The sequence below is a fragment of the Dermochelys coriacea genome, chromosome 1 (assembly GCF_009764565.3).
Source record: "Dermochelys coriacea isolate rDerCor1 chromosome 1, rDerCor1.pri.v4, whole genome shotgun sequence".
NCBI lineage: Eukaryota > Metazoa > Chordata > Testudines > Dermochelyidae > Dermochelys > Dermochelys coriacea.
Window position 1 is genome coordinate 279006873 of NC_050068.2, and position 15772 is coordinate 279022644.

At 41.1% G+C, this 15772-nt stretch overlaps 1 protein-coding gene across 1 annotated transcript in view; it reads left to right on the forward strand.

Annotated features, from left to right (window-relative positions):
• Nucleotides 1-2402: 2402 nt before the first annotated feature.
• Nucleotides 2403-15772, forward strand: part of PPFIA2 (PTPRF interacting protein alpha 2) — a 617899-nt gene continuing 604529 nt past the window's right edge. Inside the window, 2 exon segments of the mRNA XM_043492739.1 lie at nucleotides 2403-2784; nucleotides 10433-10683. Of these exon segments, the coding sequence (XP_043348674.1) occupies nucleotides 10435-10683 (249 nt within the window). The 5' untranslated portion in view covers nucleotides 2403-2784; nucleotides 10433-10434.

Here is a 15772-nt window from a genome sequence, read left to right on the forward strand (position 1 = left end):
GAGCTGGAGCGCTCATGGAGTCAGTGCCTACAGTGACAAGGGACAAGAGCATCACAGCTGTTCTGGGAAATGAAGCCTAGGAGATCCAGGAGAATGGGGGATCTTCATCTTCTGGACCCATGAGTACTACCACAATTGCTCAGGTTAGGTGATGATCACAAGCCAAGCATGGCCATACTGGGTCAGATCAATCTATCTTGGTGTCCTATCTTCCAACAGTGGCCAATGCCAGGTGCTTCAAAGGGAATGCACAGAACAGGCAATTATCAATGATCCATCCCCTGTCATCCAGTCCCAGCTTCTGGCAGTGAGAGGCTAAGAACAGCCAGAGCCTGGTGTTGTATCCCTGATGATCTTGGCTAATAGCCGTTGATGGGCCTATCTTCCATCAATGTCTCTAATCCTTTTTTGAACCCAATTATAGTCTTGCCTTCACAACATCCCCTGGTAATGAGTTTCACAGGTTGACTGTGCGTAGTGTGAAGAAATACTTCCTGTTGTTTGTTGTAAACCTGCTGCGTATTCATTTCATTGGGTGACCTTGCTTTTTGTGTTACGTGAAGGGGTAAATATTCACTTATTAACTTTCTCCTCACCATTCATGATTTTATAGACCTCAATCATATCCCCCCAAATCCTTTTAATGTCTCCTCATGTGGAAGCTGTCTCATACCCCAATCATTTTTGTTGCCCTTCTTTGTACTTTTTCCGATTCTAATATAACTTTTTGGAGATGGGACCAAGAGAACTGCACACAGTATTTAAGGTGGGGGCATACCATGGATTTAGTTAGTAGCATTATATTTTCTGTCTTATTATCTATCCCTTTCCTGATGGTTTCTAGCATTCTGTTAGCCTTTTTGACTGCCATGCACTTTGAACAGATGTTTTCAGAGAACTACCTACAGTGACTCCAAGCCCTTTCTTGGGCGGTAACAGCTAATTTAGATCCCAAGGTTTTATATGTATAGAAAGGGGTGGGGCAGCAAAAGGTCCCTGCCTCCCCCCACACACCTTGGGAGCAGAGACACCCTTAACGAGACAAACGGGGGAGGGCAATCAGGTTAGACTGTCCGACTGAAAGGTGTGTTACAAGATCAGAGGCTGGCACGTTTTAGAAATTCATCCATGTTCAATAGCACAGACGGTAACATCCCCTCAAACTCCTAAACCAGCAGAAGAGAGCAGAGGGATAGCTCGGTGGTTTGAGCATTGGCTTGCTAAATCCAGGGTTGTGAGTTCAATCCTTGAGGGGGCCATTTAGGGATCTGGGGCAAAGATTGGGGCTTGGCCCTGCTTGGAGCAGGGGGTTGGACTAGATGACCTCCTGGGGCCCCTTCCAACCCTGACAGTCTCTGCTTCCCGCTAGCATGGCTTCTTCCCTTCTCGCCCCGGCTCTGGGCTGTCTCGGGTGTTGGCGAATTAACACCGTGCGAGCAGCTGCAGCTGCAGCTGGGGCCCCGTGTGTGCGTGAGGCAGGGAGCGCAGACGTGATTACTTCAGAATTTATTTAAGGGCTGGTGGAAACCACTGCAGCAGCTTCCAGGGGAAGCCCCAGCTGAGGAGGAAGAGCAAACCCCCCCCCCCCAGCTCCCTCCTCCTTACCTGGCACCCTGTGTCATCAATGCAGGCGCACCCTGGGGGGCTGTGGGCAACACCCTGCCCTCCCGATTGGGGAAGAAGTGGCTTTGGTATTGGGAGTATTTCTGAACACACAACACGGTTTTAATTGCACGGCTGCGCTAGTCAGATCAGATCCGATATTGTCGCTGCTTTGTCCCGGCCGGATTATCGTATCGGATCCATGTTATTACGCTACGGATCCGATTAGAGGAGATGTGGGAGCCTGTGCCCGACCTCTCCAAACTATAGCTTAGGGCTGTCCCAGCGCTTGAACGACAGGCGTCCCGCGAACCCCCGGAGGCCACCCGGATTTGGGGACAATCCCGCAAAGTTTCCGGAGCGATGGGAGGAGGCGCGGAGAAGTGGCGCCCATCGCCTCCATTCACAGCTCTGGTCCCTCGCACCCAGCGCACCGGAGCGCCGGGCAGCCTGGCCCCACCGGTCCCGGGCGGCTCCTGAAACGCCCCTTCCACGTGCAGTCCCTTGATCCAGCTCAACTGCCCGCGGGGCAGCTCCATTGAGGGGCTGCAGCAGTTACTTCTGCTTTACTCCGCAGTGGGGCTGGAAGGCAGGAGTGTGCTAGAGCCAGCAAGTTGCTTTCTAATAGGGCATTTTCTTATTTCTTCTCCCCCGGGCGTACTGCCTTAATGACAGGGGGGCTGCTGAGCTTGGGGGAGGGCAGGCTGGGAAGAAATGGGCATTTCAGACCACACTCCGTCAAGTCTTTAATAAAAAGAAAAGAGAAATTCACTCCCCCTCCTCTCCCCCTAATCCCCAGTCTCCAGCTGTAAAGATGCTGCTGCTGCTGCCAAGGGGCTGCTGGGGCTTTAAGAGCCGCCTCCCCCCCTCTCTTCCTCCTAACAATGGTCTGAACCAAGCTCTGCTTCCCAAAGCAAAATTTGCAATATGCCATTTTTCCCATGGACGCTTTTCCTTTTGGCTGCTGACGAAGTGGCCGAAGGAAATGCCGAGGTGCCATGCAGATATTCCTGGCCGGAGACGGGCGCTGGGGCTTCGGTTTTCTCTGAGCAACGCCTGTGTCATCATTGCTAGGAAGATGCTCCAGGACTGCCCAGCTGTGTGAGCCCCCATCAAAGCCGGCAGAGACTGCGGTTGTCATTGATCAACGGAACAAGCAGACGCCGAAGTAAAAGCCACTAGGTACTGAAACCTGCATATCTGAGTCCTCCATGCCTCCTTAACCCCAGCCCCCTAAGGCGAGATGTGATACACATGCAAATTCTTCTTCTCTGCTGCTTGCTTCGAGCATGCCTTGTCTTATTTAAATGTGGCTCTGTACTGGTCTTGGGGAGATGGGGGAATTTCGTTGTAAAAAACCATGAAGTCAACTTCTTCTTGGGTGGGGGTTGCTGGAGTGATGTCATGCAGAATAGGTGATTGGAACAGGTTACATGTTAATGTACTGTGTTGCTTACCCCTGTGAGTGAAAGGAGTGCAAAATGCTTCTGTTAAAGGCGATTTCACAGTTCGGTGAAGATTCTGGGAGAGAATGAGTTAACTAGGAGGAGGAATATGCATGTAATGCAACTCAGACAATGGTAAGGATTTTCCATATGGAATTACACTGTGAGGGTTAAGTGAAGTGTTGTTGAAAGCATCTGAAAATAAATCATTGCAGTATAGGAACTGGTTGTATCCAATCGCTGTGTCTATTTCTTTTAGTTGTAAACGCAAAATGTAAAAAATGGTTCAGTAAAAGGATGGAGTGTAGGGTAAGTCTTCAAAGCTGATGTCACTGCAGACAGATTCAGATCAGAGCGTTCTGTAGCTGAATTTCTCTTTAGAGTATTGCTAAGGGGAAAAGTAATTTGAAATTGACTCCTAAACCTGGATGCAAAATTAATATCTGGGTATACCAAAGTCAAGAGGTTTAAGACTGAGGTTAGGTACAAAGGTGATGGGGTAAAATTAGAAACACTTCCTAGAAGCTGGAAGTCTTGGCGGTGAACTAAATGAATGCTCTTCTAATAAGAGCTTTTGTCAAGCTACAGATAGATATAATTTCTGATTCCCACACCCAAATTCTCCCCAAGTGAAAGGAGTAGTGATGGCAAACCAAGTCCCAGACCACATGATTTACTCCTAAAGTAAAAATTGTTGTTGTGGTTATACAACTTTTTATAATTGAGACACCAGAGGGACTCAAGTTGGGTGGGGTCGAGTCAGAAGAAAGATGAGAACTTTTTCCTCCCTTACTGCACACATCATATATGTATTTCAGTACACTGTCTTCTGAGAATCATTCAAAATAAAGCAAATTTTAAATGTGCTCTTACAGTCCAGGTGTGAAAGTGATTATCTTCATCTGTGAGCATAAGAAATATAAAAAGAAAAAATCATCATAATCATTATTTGGGGTGATCTTGAAAAAGAGCCATATATAACTGTACCCACAGGATGGTCATGAACTATACGATTTGTTTCAATTCATGTCCAGTCACTTCATCTGTAATTATAAACTCAAGTCTGCAACCCCTGCAAGACGTCTACACGGTTATTCTTGGTGAGGACGTGTTGCAGGTAGCTAGGTAGATAACTTGACAGATCTGTAATGCAGTGACACTGAACTATTTTTAGGAACAGACTACTTTTGAGCAAAGTCTATTTTTAATTGTCAATTTCAATCTCTGGTGACCACTGGGGAAAAATGTACAGGATTTCACTTAATATTCCAAGCCTTGGTCAAATAATACTCACTTTGTTCTGGCTAATACAGCTGACATGTCAGATAATTTTTGCTTACACATCCCTGTTTGAAGATACATGGTATCAGTCCGAAACTGCACATTTCAGGGGTTTCCCCTATCATCTTCAAGGAGCCTGATCCAGTGACCACAGAAGTCACTGAAAATATTAGCATTGACTTCAGTGGGGTTTGGATCAGGTTCTAGTAGGATGGTGGGAAACCACTAAAATGTGCAAACCTTCAGATTGGCATCATGTTATTTCACCATTCACTGTTACAGATAGAAAACCTTGCTCTATGAAATGATAGTATGAACTTAAGTATTCTAACGATACAGAAAAGTACACTAAATGTATGTATTTTCATAACGTGCATGGAATTCTCTAGTTGAGTAATTCAGTGCTATGAGTATTAGGAGTAAATACATCATTTAAAAATGAGGCTTATTTTAGTTCTTTAATATTAAAGGTGAATTAATTCCAGGGTAGCTGAAGGCATTCAACCCTTTGCTGTGTGCCCAAACTGAGCCGAAAGCTTATGCTCTAATAAATTTGTTAGTCTCCAAGGTGCCACAAGTACTCCTTTTCTTTTTGCGAATACAGACTAACATGGCTGCTACTCTGAAACCCATCACCTTAATGACTATCCAAGTATGGGGAACATGCATTCAGTATATACTTTAACTGAAGTGTTGAGTACTTCCCTTCATGTGCTGTTGGTGGGTTCAGTTTAGCCATTATCTTTCACACACCTTCAGCTCCCCTCATAGTCATGGGAGTTGAGGGCACTCAGCACCTATAAGGCCTTGGCTTTTTCTGGGGAAAGGGGTTTTAATCAATGTCCTTGTCAGTAACTGTTGATGAATCCAAGGAGCAGTATTTGTGTCTCTTTCCAAAGAGCCAGAGAAGTAGTGGTGCTGCTGAAGGGGACCCATGCTGCTTTGTGGGATTATTCCTTTTTTTCTTTCTTGTTCAAACAAAAGGTTTAAACATTCCAGTTCAAAACATTAAAAATAGGGATTTTTTTAGTTATTTGCAAGTAAAAAACAGATTGAAATTGAAAACTTCTTTAAAGGAGCCTAGTAGTCAATCAGTTCACATTATAACCGTGACTACAGGTGATTATTTTACAGGACATAAGGGCTCCTGGCCTGGCCTCCCTTAAACACCCCCCCCTAAAACTTGTGGTACTCTCCCCCTCTCTTTATTCTTTCCTCTATCAATTTTTAAGGTACTCACGGGGCACCTACACCTTCATAGCTAAACCTTCTGCTCTTGTCTATCCATATTAAATATCCACAATATTAAACAAGCCCAGTGGAAATTAAAGGTACATCTTAAATCCTCACATGCCACTTGGATGCCTTACCTTAGTTTTCACGCTTTGTGTGCCTCCTAGGTTCTCTTGTACCATAACCCTGTGCATCCTCCCTTTTATTCAAATAATATGTCACACTTTGATCTCTAGTCTGCCTAACTTTTTTTTAACCTTTTTGAAAGAAAAAAGACTGTTCTGTCTCCATCAGACCCCAGTTTTTGAGATTGTTTATGGTGAAGGATTCAAGTCACCAAATAATCCTGCAGATAATCATTCAGGATCTCAATCCTTACTCATTTACTTCAGTAAACATTTTCCTAAGTATTGCTAGCAGAATTAAGGCCTTAGTGGGTTTCACTATCAGGAACCAAGTTGCTGAGTCCACTCTGTGTTCCCCAAGGGAGTTGTTTTCAGAAAAAAAAAAAATCAATGATTGTTTTGTTTTTTGTTTTTTTGGTGAGAATAGAATGAACATTAATCTTTGTTACTCATTAATGCTAAATTAGGAAATTGACAAAGCAGAAAAAACTCACCAGTGTTAGGTGCAGAACTATATATTGAAGGATAACTTCCCCAAAGATCTGAATCTCCTAGTGCTTTGCAACAAGTTTAATTTTAATCTAGTGTGTCTTTATCACCTATATTCTAAACAAATCAGTGACTATTGTGATTAATGAGAAAGTATTATTGTTTGTTTTTGTTTTTCTTTTGATGATCCCTTCCACAAATCCTAGTAGAGATTGGCTTTGCTAGAAAGACATAGTTATTCAATATATAGCTTTTCACCAGCCTAGAGTCTTGTTTTAAATTTCTATTGTTACAATTCCTTTGTGTTTGGTGGTAAAACAATCTTAAATCTTCCTTCACATTTTTCTTTTATGTGAGATTCTTGGAATGACAAGCAAAGCAGGAAAATAACTATCAACATTTACTTTCAGTTATGAAAGGCAGTTCTTAAAAAATTTTAGATTTCAGATGCCCTGTGTGAGAATCCACTTTCTAGCAAAAGAGAGTGTAATCCTGGCTTGTTCTTCTGAGGCTCATGAATAACTGCCTACATTTTCAAAAGTAACCATGTTTTCAGACACAATGGCTCAGAACTTTTATGAAAATCAGGCCCTGTTTAAGTTGTCTCAAATTGAATACTCAGAAATGGAGATGCCCAAAATCACAAGTTGCTTCTGAAAATTTAGGCTACATTTTTAATAAACACTACTTTAAATGCCAAAATGTGCTATGAAAAGAGGGTTTTCTTTAGCTTTATTAAAACGCTTCCACAGCGGTTGGTGGTCCAAATCCTTCTGCTTTACTCATGCAATTAGTCCCATGGAAGGCAAAAGGATTACTTGCATGAGTGAAATGAGTAGTATTTGGCCCACAGCATCCTCAAATTTCCTTTGAGTTCTGTATCTCTACATTTAAATTCAGTTATGGCATCCTATGACCAATGAGTAGCTCCTTTTAAGTTAATAGATCCTCCTTCTCCACAGGCAGTTGAAAATAATTGTTTAGCTGCAGTTGAGTTTCCTATGGCATTCTGGAGAATTTTCTGAAGATTTTGATACAGTCCAACTTCACTAGTTTGTCTGGAGATTGGCTGGGAAGGTCTTCTGCCAAGGCAGAATTATTATGGTTCAAGGCAAATCCAGCTGAGGTGTTCTAAGAAGATATGAGATTCCAAAAATAAGGGATCTGACACTTTAAAAATGTAGTGGCTGTGGTTTTGGTTTTATATCTCCTCCCCACGTCCCTTCCAGTTCAAAACCAGCTTCTTAGGCAAGTCCTTTCTAAGATGAGTGACTGTTTGGCAGAGATAGCCATGGGTAATTGCTTCATTACTTAAGGAAGCAATGTCTTAGGATACACAGATCTTAGCACTCCACATAGCACCATGCACACATAGGCCTAGTAGAGACATGGGAATATGTGCATAGACAATTTGTATTTTCAGATCCGCAATCCAGTGTGCACACAGAGCTGTACGAGGAATTGAAGGGTGCTGGTTTAAAAACAATGGAATGGAATGGAGAATTGGGTCTAAGATTTTTATACAAATCCTTGGGTCTATGTAGATTATAGTTGCACATATTTAATACATGGGATCTGGATCACAAATTAGTATCTGATGCTCCATGTACACCTGAAAAAGCATGTAGTCTTTGGATGTGAACTTATTGACTGCTGAAGTTCCACCAAAAGCTAGCTCTACAGTTTGGGCTTCCTAATTCCTATCTAAGTTATGTTGGGGGCATCTCCAGCCATCAGAGCAGCTCAGGATTAAGAGAGCACAAAGATGGCTTAAAGACCATAGGTTCTCCCTCCACCTAAGCTGAGACTTGTTGCACCTCTTAGAAGTTCAGCACAAACTTCACACTGTTTTCTCCCTCTGTCTTTGTGGCCCATAGACTCCTGCACATTTTGTAAGCTCTGTAGGTCTTCCCTTTAGACTTTGGGTCGGATCAAAATCACATTCAAGTCAATGGGAGTCTGTCAATTGACTTTGACGGACTTTGGATTTGGCCTTTTTGTGGGGTCTCTAGGTGTTTCTTTGGCATGGCACTTCAATTTGTGGATTCCATAAGGAATTCTGAACAATTGGATTACAATTTAAAAATGCATAAGGAAATAGACAGAGGAATAAAACTGTTAAACTAGAGGTAAGGTTGTAAATAAGTTATTCTTAATAACAAGGATAATTAATCATTAGAACAACTTACCTGTGGATGTGGTGGGTTCCCTATCTCTTAAGCCTTTAAGTCAACATTGGCTATCTTTCTGTACAAGATATACAATAGTTCAACTGGAATTTATGGTTTGTGTTAATCAGAAGATCAGACTGGATGGTGATAATAGGTCTTTTTTGCCTTAAAATCTATGAGTCTACAAAATACTTGAGTTAATTATGGTATAGAACCCTTGAGGTTTCTCAAATAGCCAAAAACATGTGGTAAGCTGGAAATTCAAGGTTAAAGCTACCCATTAAAAAGAAAAACAAAAGCAAGTAACAACAAAACACAAAGACCGACCTAAAAATCTTAGAAATGCACTCATGGGTACTTAAATAACCTTTACTCTGCCACTTCTTATAGCCCCATAAAATCCGAAGAGAACTCTATGACTGAACACCAGAGACCCTCAGCAAATAAAATACTAGCCAACCTACACGATAGTGGTCCATAACCAATATTGAGATATTAATATGTTCCCTGTTTACTCTGCTCACCACTCTACATCTGCTAAGAAGAAACTGAAACTGAAATCTACTAGAGTCTGTGTAAATGCTTAGAATGTAGGCAAGACCAGTTCTCCCGATAAAGCTGGATCACTGTCCCAGTAAATCCCAGGAAAATATTAGCAGCTACATTATTATCTGTGCTTGTGACAAATGGAGGGTGTAGCAGGCTTTGTGTGTTTGTTTGCAAGATTGGCTTAGCTGTCTTTACCTCCCAGCTACTTGAAACAACATTGGGCTGACTTTAAGATAGAATGTGGCTGGTACAGAACATTTCAGTCCCTTAAATTCTATTAGGAAAAATATACCAGATTTAAAAAGTCTTAAATCCTTGCCAAAACAGAGAATATGCAGAGCTAATCCATACAAGTATTGAGAGTGTGAAATGGTGAAGATTTTGTGCGTTGGCAGGCTTGTAATGGAAGTGCCTGAAATTTATATATTATGTGCAAGGCTTCCAGAAGCTCTAGTCTACACAAGATGTACAGACAAACTCCTAAACTGAAAAAAAAAAAGATTTAAACCTGCAGCTAGTGAAATTACAAACCCCAAAGGCACACTGACTGGTATATAAGGCCTCCAAGCTTTAGGATCCAAGACTAATCCTTAGACCCAAATCTAACTTACATCTGCTATATATAAAAGGAATATAATTTAGTAGTGATGGAAGGGCAAAGTTAAGGTTGCTGGTGGTGACCTTATTCGCAGACTTCCATAAAAGTAAGTGTTTATGTGGCTTTTGAGAACTGCAATGTCCTGGTTCTTTGTTTGTGTTTTGTACTCAGCATCCACTATTTTAAGGTTCAAGATTCCACATGTGTCTAAATCTAGGTTGTGAGATGAACATGAGAGGCATTTTAGTGGAAATGCTGAGCCAAGTGAGACTAATTGGTTGTTTGTTTGTTTTTTCCCCTGAAGCCACTTTGTGTGGTGGCCTATGTGAACAAATTGGCTTCATGCAATTGTGGCCCTGTTCCTAGTGGCTCAATTTGGACAAGGTATCACAAGGATAGAAATTAGCAGTTAGCCTCTCGTCTTTGACATCTTACTCAGAGAGATTACCTTAAAGTAATTCCCCCAAGGGAAGGAATAAGTAGGTAGAAAGATAAATTAACCTTGCATTATTAAGGCAGCATGCTACTAGATCGATGGTCAGTCTGAAGTCTGCTGTAGAAAAGCCTGCAGTAGGACCAAACTCTGCAATTAGTGGCAGCTATTGGCGTCAATACAAACCAGCGGAAAATGATAGAGGGCAAAGGAAAGATAAAACAAACTAAACCAAAAAGGAAACTTTTGACATGATTTTTTTGTTCCAAGCCATTAATATGAATTAAATATCTCTTCCCCTTATATAGGAAGTGCATTCAACATTTTTGCAATGTTGAATGATCAGTTAATTTGTCAGCCATGTGACTGGTGAAAACATGAAGTTGAGATGTGAATCAATGCAATAATGTGCTAGCAGTTTCTGTGACTATATTAAATTCCTCATATAAAGTTCCCCTAAATGGTTTTCTACCTAAGATTTTTTCCCTTAACTTCTTATTTTAAAGAAATGATGTGTGAAGTGATGCCAACGATAAACGAGGACACCCCAATGAGTCAACGGGGGTCCCAGAGTAGTGGGTCGGACTCGGATTCTCACTTTGAACAACTGATGGTGAACATGCTAGATGAAAGGGACCGCCTCCTTGACACCCTTCGGGAGACTCAGGAAAGTCTGTCGCTTGCACAGCAACACCTTCAGGATGTCATCTACGACAGAGACTCCCTGCAGCGACAGCTCAATTCAGCACTGCCACAGGTATGTCACTTGTAAAAGTCTTCCTCCTAACCTTAACCAGAAAATTGATGAAAGTGATTTTAATATTAATTGACAGCACCTATTTATTCCTTAAGGAACCAGTCCTGTTCTTATTAAGATCTATTGCAAAACTCCCATTAGATTCAATAGTATATGATCTGGCCCTTAAGCCTCAGTATTGTATCATAGAAGAGATTGGGGGTTTTGTTACTGATTTCAAGGAGAACAGGATCAAGGCCCCTAACCGCTCATACTTTTGGCTGTTGCTCTAATGTCCCTGACAATTTAGGGTTTATTGAAATTAAATCTGTGATGGTGGAAGTAGAACAACATATAAACTGAGAGATGGTGATATCACAAGTTCACTACAGTCAATTCCAGAAAGGCACACCTTGCTACAGATAGGACTTGCTGTCTAATATTACCACAAGTAGAGCTATCACATTAGTTTACAATTAGTGTAAGTAAATTGCACCACACAATCTGTGACGTGATTGAAAATGGAATATAAAAAATAGGCATTTTACTCTCTTTTTTTCTCTCCTGTTTTTAAAATAAACCTTAATGATATTTTTACTTTGACATTTTTCAAAAACTTAAAACATTGTTTGCTTTGGTTAAAACAAGGTAATATTTGTAACCAATTAAAAAACAAAACTTACCCTGAGCCAAGATCTACAAATTACATCCTGCCCCGAGGTTTGGAATATGACACATGGTAAAAATGGGTTTTCTCCATACTCCTTTCTGGTCTCTTAACTTTTGGTTGGCTAAAGATGTGCTTGGAACTTGAGAGTCCTGAGAGCAGCCTCTGCCCATAATTAATACTGATGGGTGGGAAGGATGGGTGGCAGAGAGATTTAGATATGAGATTGGGAGAAGAAGGTGGGGTGGATGGGTAAAGGAGAAAGGTAATGAGGAGCCAGTGTTGGCAGCTGTTGAGAATAGTGGGAGAGAGAATTCAGTTCAATGGTGGGTGGAGTTGATTAAGGATTTACTACTGGTGGAGGGGCTTGCAATTACAGATGATGGCAGTGAAAGGAGGACAGGGACTGTGCAATCAGTTGAAAAGTAGAGTAGGGGATCACCAATGTCAGCATTGATTTGGAGGAATAAGAGCTATTCAGATGCTGCTGGTGGTGGTCAAACATTGGAATGGCAGCTGAGGGCAGAAACAGTAATGATGGCCACTACTCCCATTATAGTAGAGGAAATTCTGTAGTCTAGAGGAAATTAAACTTATCTTCACTCCCACAAGTTATGTCTCTTGATAAAAGCATGTGGAAGGGTGCAGATCAGGGTAGAACCTATACTAAGGGTAACCCCTGCCAGGGTTCTGTAGCTATGAACTTACAACAGCACTGCAGAGCATTCGGTAAGTAATGCAGGTTAGAGGGGCTGTATGCTATCTTTGTATTAGGTATCACTACACTGTAGAAGTATTGAGAGAACTTAGTCCTAAAGATTCTGTATTCATGACTCAGCCCTTACCTGTACTGAAGCCTGGCAATCTAAATTATTAGGGAAACAACAGTGAATAGGAAAGTGATATACATCCTACAGGAAACTAAAGTAATATGGCACAAATAATCTTTTATCTGATCTTGTGCATGAAGTGATGCTAATCTGTAGTAACTCCATTATATTAAATGAAAAAAGAAAATGAGTGCTTGTGGCATTTTAGAGACTAAGGTGCCACAAGTACTCCTTTTCTTTTTGCGGATACCGACTAACACGGCTGCTACTCTGAAACCTGTCATTATATTAAATGCTAATTTTTAATACTTTATTAGATTTATACAAAACATAAAGATATGTATAAGATGACTTGTCAAATCATTTAATCTATTATGTGACAATACAAATGTTGATTTCTGGAAGCGCTATGTAATCCCCAAAATTCCACAAGAAAGTGTACCATATAATGTATAAGGCACTTTTTGCTTATATTTTGAAAGAAAATCAGATGTTTTTTCATCAGCTAGGTCATCTAGGTGTTTGTGTATGTGACTAAGTTTTGTGTAGCGAATTATGTTTATAAATATGGAGCACCATGCTATCAGTGTCATTAAAAAGAAGAAAATCCCAAACAAAAGTATACAAAATGTGTTCCATGCTTGTACTATCTAGCTCCCTTTTTTGAAGTTGAAAAATCCTGAGTTGTGTGTTTCTGATGGGTTGTTTGGAGGGATTTTTTTAAATGAATGGCAGGCTAGTATTTTTACCTGTTTGACCTAATCTCATTGTGCATTGGTAGAATCTTGGTTCTTTAAAAGATAGAGAAGAAATTTTTTTATAATCTACGAGAATAACGTAGCTGGAGTCAACATAGCTTAGGTCGACTTACTGCGGTGTCTACAGCATGCTGCATTGACGGGAGACGCTCTTCCATTCACTTCCCTTACTCTTCTTGTTCTGGTGGAGTACTGGAGTACGGGAGAGCAATCTGCAGTCGATTTAGCGCGTCCTCACTAGACCCACTAAATCAATCCGTGGTGTATCAATTGCCATAGCATCCATCCCCAGTACGTGTAGATGTGCCCTTAGAGGGCTCTATTGAGAAATGGTTTCTGCAGTCTTAGACCCTGATCTTGCAAACACTCTTCTTATTAATTATTATTATTTATTAAATATATTTATTATGGTAGTGTTTAAGGGCCAACCAAAAATGGGAGCCCATTGTGCTGGGCACTGCACGTGCACACTCGGTAGTACACCAGTGGTTTTCAATCAGGGGTATACGTACCTTGGAGGTACACTGAGGTCTTCCAGGAGGTACACCGACTCATCTAGATATTTGCTTAGTTTTACAACAGGCTACAGAAAAAGAAAGCAAAGTCAGTACAAACTAAAATTTCATACAGACAATGACTTGTTTATACGGCTCTATATACTACACATTTAAATGTAAGTACAGTATTTATATTCCAATTGATTTATTTTATAATTATATGGTAGAAATGAGAAAGTAAGTGATTTATCAATAATAGTGTGCTGTGACACTTTTGTGTTTTTATGTCTGTAAGCAAGTAGTTTTTAAGTGAGGTATAATGTGGTGGTATGCAAGACAAATCAGACTCCTGAAAGGGGTACAGTAGTCTGGAAAGGTTGAGAACCACTGTAGTAGATGGTCCTTGCCCCAAAGATCTTACAATCTAAATAGACAAGACGGTCTGGGGGAGGGATAGAATACACAAGCAGATTGAACAATGTGATAGCAACAAATGGCATGCTCCACAATATTTTATTTTATTTTTGGAAGGGGAAGGAGTTAGTCAGGAGGGGATGAATTAAATGGAAATAAAAGGGAGATGGGCAGGGGACAGGGCAGGAGAGAAAAGGGTAAGAAGAGCAGGTGTGGAAGTTGGAGTATGCATCTGGGCAGAGAGAGTCTGTTCAAAACTGTGTGAAGTTCTCTGAACATCCAAAAGTCCCTGCTTTGGCTACTTTTGCTTGTACTGGCTGTAGTCTCTGGCTGGCTTCTCTGCGTTTTCTCCTTATCCTGATCCTGCAAATACTTATACACAATCTTAACTTTACTACCCTGAGTGGTCACGTTAGTTTCAATGGGACTATGCACAGTAATAAGATTGTGTACATGTATGAACACTAAAACAAACAGGATTACTTGAAGTAGTAAACTTAAGCGTGTGTATAAGTATTTGCATGATGGGGCATTAATTTGCAGCCTCCACTGGTCTTCCAATATTCAGAATCCTGCTGAATAGTGGACATGTTTGCTGGGCAAGGAATTCCAGAGGCTGCCTGGAAAGTGCTCGAACTGAACTCTGAGGGAAATGCACTTGGGTCGACACTTGGGCTCTGTGTCACTTATAGCCAGTATTCTGGGTCACAGTGTGTGAATCTTTCAGGAAAAAAAAAACTTCAGATACAACAGGACTGGCCTGTGCCAAGGAGTTAAATTATCTATCTTACAATATTTAATATTCCACTTTTGCTTTGGGATGAATTAAGTTTTCTGTATATAGCTTACTCAGAAAGATCAACAATTATCAAAAAAGTCAAGTTACAAAGGAAAGGAAAAGGAAAAGGTTAATAAAGAGTAAATTGCAATTTCTCTTCTGAAACTTTTTTTCAGTTATTCCTTTTTGGGCTGAAAGCTTCCAAACTCTTTCTCTATTTAATGATAAATCATTTGGAAATTTGGCCAATATTGTTTAATCTGTGAATGTGAACATTATATACATGGATCCAATTTCAGGATTGGGGTTTCAGTCTTCAACTTTATTGATGTCCATTTGAGTTCCCTCTCTCCACAACCCCCATTTTCTTTCTGATGCATTTTAAGGATTCCCCAGTTAAGCTTCAATCCGTCATATCTGACTATGACACTTGCATGGCAAGACATTATTAAATCCCATGGTCTGAGCATCCCCTTATCGTCCAGGACTGTTTAAGGAGCTTGGAGGATAAGGGGATGCTCAGACCAGAAGCCCCTTCTTCCACAAAGTGAGAGAAGAGGAAGAAGAAATTCTCCATGAGCTTTTGGACTTTCAAACCACCCCAAAAAAAAATCCACTATCCGTTGTCGGGGATTTCCGTTCTGTATTGTGCAGGGGAATTCACTCACATTTTGATGTGCTATAATCCAGGTTTGGTGATTTTTTAGAACATTTGCATTTCAGGGGAAGCCCTTCAGGTCTCCCAAATTTGGCAGCTGTGCTGCTTGTCCAGGCTCAGACACTGTTGCTTACAAGGGTCTTCAAAATGCCAGCCTGAGAGCTTTTATGTGCCAAAAATGCAAAACCAAAAATGTACAATGAACAGTTTTCATGGGATGGGGATTCTGAATATTCTTTACTTGGAAACAGTAAATGTTAAATTGACAGTATCCCTTTAATTGAAGCAATGTGTTCCAGTGGATAGGGCACTAACCTGGAAGTCAGGAAGCCAGGCTTAAATTCCTGCTTTTAATTGACCTGCTGCTTCATTCACCTCTTCTACCTCTGTCTCTCTGTCACTGGCCCACTGTGGATAAATACTCAAACAGTCATTGAGAGACAGACTCTGAAGTCAAGTGGTAGGTCACCCATGTGGGAGGTGGGACACCCTGGCCCCCAGAGTACAA